A 3,984-nucleotide genomic window follows, 5' to 3' on the forward strand; every position below is an offset into this window, starting at 1 on the left:
TGCTTAAATTCTGGTAAAATAGATAGTATTCTTTTTTACTTACATTTCTAATTATGGTTGATAGGTTAGGTAGAACTCAACCAAGAAGAATCTTATGACAAAACAAGTCTCTATCAAGTGAACTAATGGATAGACATAGTAAATCCAACCACAAAGCACAAGAAACTATGTTCAAACTAAGATCACCAACTCAACAACGATTTTGGTGTACTTTTTTCCATGGAAAAAGATAATCAAACAACTCAAGTGGAGAAGAAAGATATGATGAATTAGGAGAACATAATTCTCCATTTCATCTCATATATATATATATATTGAACATATGATTCTATAATGTATGTTTTATCTTTACAAAGGAAAACATAAAACTAGAATGGAAGGTTAAAAATCTGTTGCATATGAAGGCAGACTAGACATTCCAAAGGGGTAAGAATTCAGCCTACTGTACTTTTAAAGATCAAACCCTCAATGCCACCTGGTCTTGCCATGAAATCTTCCTCTTCCCTGCCCTATTTGATCCATCACCAACACTTCTACAAGCTGAGAGTTTGATATCGTTGTGCTGCTCATCACTTCCAACTCTATGTGTACTTCTCTTTGGTTCTTCAATCCTCATGGTCTCACTGTTGCCTTGCAACTCTTCTTCTTCTCTCTGCATCACACCAACCAAAAAAAGGAGAAAACTATCAGCATGCTTCAACTAAACATAAACAAGGACAGTGACATAAACAGTACGTGCAATTGATTACCGATATCTGGTTCAAGTCAAAAAATGGAGCTACACTCTTCTTTGTGGCTTCTTTGCTGCTGTGAAGCCTTTCTTTGTGATTCAAGTCACGTGCTGGTGAAGCAGAACAGTGAATAGTACTGTCTTTTCTACTAGAACTAAAATTCCTAGCATTCTGGTTTAGATCAAACAGATGGCTAGTTTTTTGCAATGGCACTTCAGCCACATTGGATATCTTTCCATTAGGGTTCAAATGAGATGCAGAGTGGGATCGCGAAGTATGATCCTTTCTACTGTAACTCTTTCCCTTCGAGATGATGGGAGTTTGAATTTTGAGCTTCTGTGACTTTACAACTTCTTTCTTTGGTTGAGGCTTTGGAATCGGATGTTTTAGCAAGTATTTGAACCGATGCCTCAAAAATCTGCAGTTATGAGAGTGACAGTGATGAGGATAAGCACTACGAATAACAATGAACTCCAAACTATGAAGATCCTCAATCTACTTTGAGGCATGAACCATTACCTAACTTCATCTTCCAGTATCAACCTTTTCTGCTCCGTAGCCTGCAATTTCCTTCTCACGGCTTCTGTTTCCTGCGTAGGTTAGAAATTCAAATTTGATGAGAACGGTTTTTGCAAAATTATGTTGCCAAAAAACCTTTGAAGCAAAGACTTGATGAGGAAAATAAACAAATAAACACACTAACTAGACGAAATTACTTTGACAAAACGAAAGTGAGCAACCATGAAAAAGAAGATTGACTAACAACCAAGTATTATTTATAAATGACATGAAACAAAAACATACAAAGCCAATTAGCATAAAAGACCAAGGGAATGACATGGATAAAGTTAGCAACCAGAAAAGAAAATACCGATATATGATTAAGTATGATTCAGTTCTTCACGATATATAATTAGTTCAAACAAATACGAAAAATAAGATTGACAAATCCAAAATCCAAAAGAAACAACAGAACTAAAAAGTAATTAGCAGAAAAAACAAGAGGCTGAAACTGAAAACTGTGCAGAGGAAAGGTTCCGAGAAGAGCTTTATTGAAAGTATGTAAGAAAAAAAACAAAATTAAGAGAACTCACATCACAAGAGCACACCGAGAATTTGGCATATAAAGAAATTGGTCGGAGTCCAAAAAAATGATATGTGGGGAATAAAGAAACGAAGAAATTAGACAGAGAGAGAGAGAGAGATGAGAACAAATACACAAAGATGAATGTAAAAACCCACCATTCATCAGATCGGAACATAAACACGGATCAAATCCAAACAAATGATCAAACAGGCGTATCAATCTAAACACAAGATCCCTTCATTATTTCCCCCGAAAAAAGCCCTCAATTTTCACAACAATTAACCATCACAAACCCGTTAGACCAAACAAACAATCATACATATGAAACAAAACACACGATCCCCTTACTGATTCCTCCAAAAAATCCATAATTTTAAGAAGAAAGAACCATCACTGCCCGAAATAAACCAAAAGCCCCAAGTACATAAAGGGAAAAACCAGATCCAGAGAACCCCGAACAGAAAATTTCAACCTTCGAGGAAAATAAGAAGAGAGCAAGACAAAGGCGTTACCTTGTGCAGGTCTTCATAATCCTGCAAGAGACTCTGGTGCCTGAACCGAGTCCTCTGACCCTGATACGCCTCGTAAGGAGGGTCCATGGAGACAACGGGTTTGATCTTCTTCATGAGATCGGAGAGAAATAGGAGAAGCCAGAAGACAAGAGCAAAGGAAAACTAAAGGGGAAAGGCAGAAAGAGAGAAAGAAGGTGGGTGGGTGGGGTGCGGGGTGATGGAACAAAACGTGAGTGAAAGAAATAGGAAAAGAGAGGCCCAAGAAAGAGAGAAGAGGTGAAGGGGTAAGAAGGTTCTCGCTTTCCTGTTTTCTCTGTGAGAAACTCTGACCGAGACAAAGAAACCCAAAAAGCCCACATAACTCGGTGAAAAATATTGTTCTTTTGAAAGACCAGTGATGAAGATGGGATTTTTTGGGGACTTGCAGAAGGGCAATTCGGGGAACATAGTTGAGATGAGAGAGAAAGAGTGAAATAGAGAGAGAGATGTATGGTGGGTTTGGTTGGAGGACATTTGAACACATCTAACTTCTCTCTTTTGTTTCCCATTCTTTCTTTTTTGTTTTTCTTTCTTCTACATAAATTTTGGTCCAGCTGGGCCATTGATGAGAGAGAAAGATAGAGGGTGGTGTGGACTCTTTGGTTTTGATGGTAGGATGGATGCGTGGAGTTTCCATGTTTCTTCTTTCCTTGTGTGTGTCATTTGTTGTTGGTGTCTGTGTAGAGAGAGAAATAGGTGAAGGAACGTTAATGTGAATGGGTCAGAGAGAGAAAGAGGGTAGTGTAGTGAAGATAGATAGATAGATAGATATGGATAATAGATACATAGATTAGGGGCTGGAAAAAAAGGCAAAGGGATAGATAAATGAGATGATGGGATGATGCTGTTTCTCTGCTACGCTGTAGCAGTTGTTGGTTCCAACCTTATTTTTAGGCTTTGGTTTTGGCTTTCAGTACTTTGGTTTTTGTTGCCCTTGTCAAACCCACCTCCCTCATCGTGCCATGGTGGCTTTTAGGAATCATACAGATCCCCCTTTCACTTCACTCCCCCAACTCTTTCTATTTTCCATTTTTTTTTATTTCTTTCCAATAGTCAATTGCTCTGCATTTACCTGTCTACCCTTCTCATTCATTTTCATGCTTCTTTTTCTGCTTTTTCACCCCTGTCCTGGGTGGAGAAAAGAGAAAACCCAACATGGTTTGTTTTTTCATCATGAAGCGGGTAAAGTAAAGAACAAAAATCCCACACCCAATTGCCACATTACATCATCTCATGAGAGAAAGGGTGGATTGGGTACTTTGTCTTCTACACTCTCCCAACTCCATCCCTATCTTTATATTTAATGTTTCCTCCATCTTCATGAATGGAATTACCAAGATCCCACCAGCACCTACTTTCAGACTTTTGTGAGTCACACCAACCTACCTACTTAATAGCCACTAATTCTCTTCATTGAAAGCTCCATCACCATTTCTTTCTTTTCCTTTATCTCCCACATTTCAGATCCCATTTCTCCATTTCAACACCCCTTTTCTTTTAACTCGTTTTGCACATAAATCTAAAAGCTTTTCATAATTTAAATTTGGGTTATGATTATTCTTACATGCTTAAGTTTACTGCAACTAAAGTGCATGTGCTGGTGAAAAAAAAAAAA

General features: G+C 38.0%; 1 protein-coding gene across 1 annotated transcript; it reads right to left on the reverse strand.

Annotated features, from left to right (window-relative positions):
* Positions 1–247: 247 nt before the first annotated feature.
* LOC137807436 (uncharacterized) lies at positions 248–3,526 on the reverse strand. The gene is made up of 4 exons (XM_068608081.1): positions 2,331–3,526; positions 1,251–1,321; positions 750–1,149; positions 248–652 (listed from the first exon to the last, which is right to left on the reverse strand). Exons 1-4 carry the CDS (start codon positions 2,442–2,444, stop codon positions 458–460), a joined length of 780 nt encoding a protein of 259 aa, XP_068464182.1. The 5' UTR covers positions 2,445–3,526; the 3' UTR covers positions 248–457.
* Positions 3,527–3,984: the final 458 nt, after the last annotated feature.

Source organism: Phaseolus vulgaris, chromosome 3 (assembly GCF_000499845.2).
Source record: "Phaseolus vulgaris cultivar G19833 chromosome 3, P. vulgaris v2.0, whole genome shotgun sequence".
NCBI classification, from domain to species: domain Eukaryota; kingdom Viridiplantae; phylum Streptophyta; class Magnoliopsida; order Fabales; family Fabaceae; genus Phaseolus; species Phaseolus vulgaris.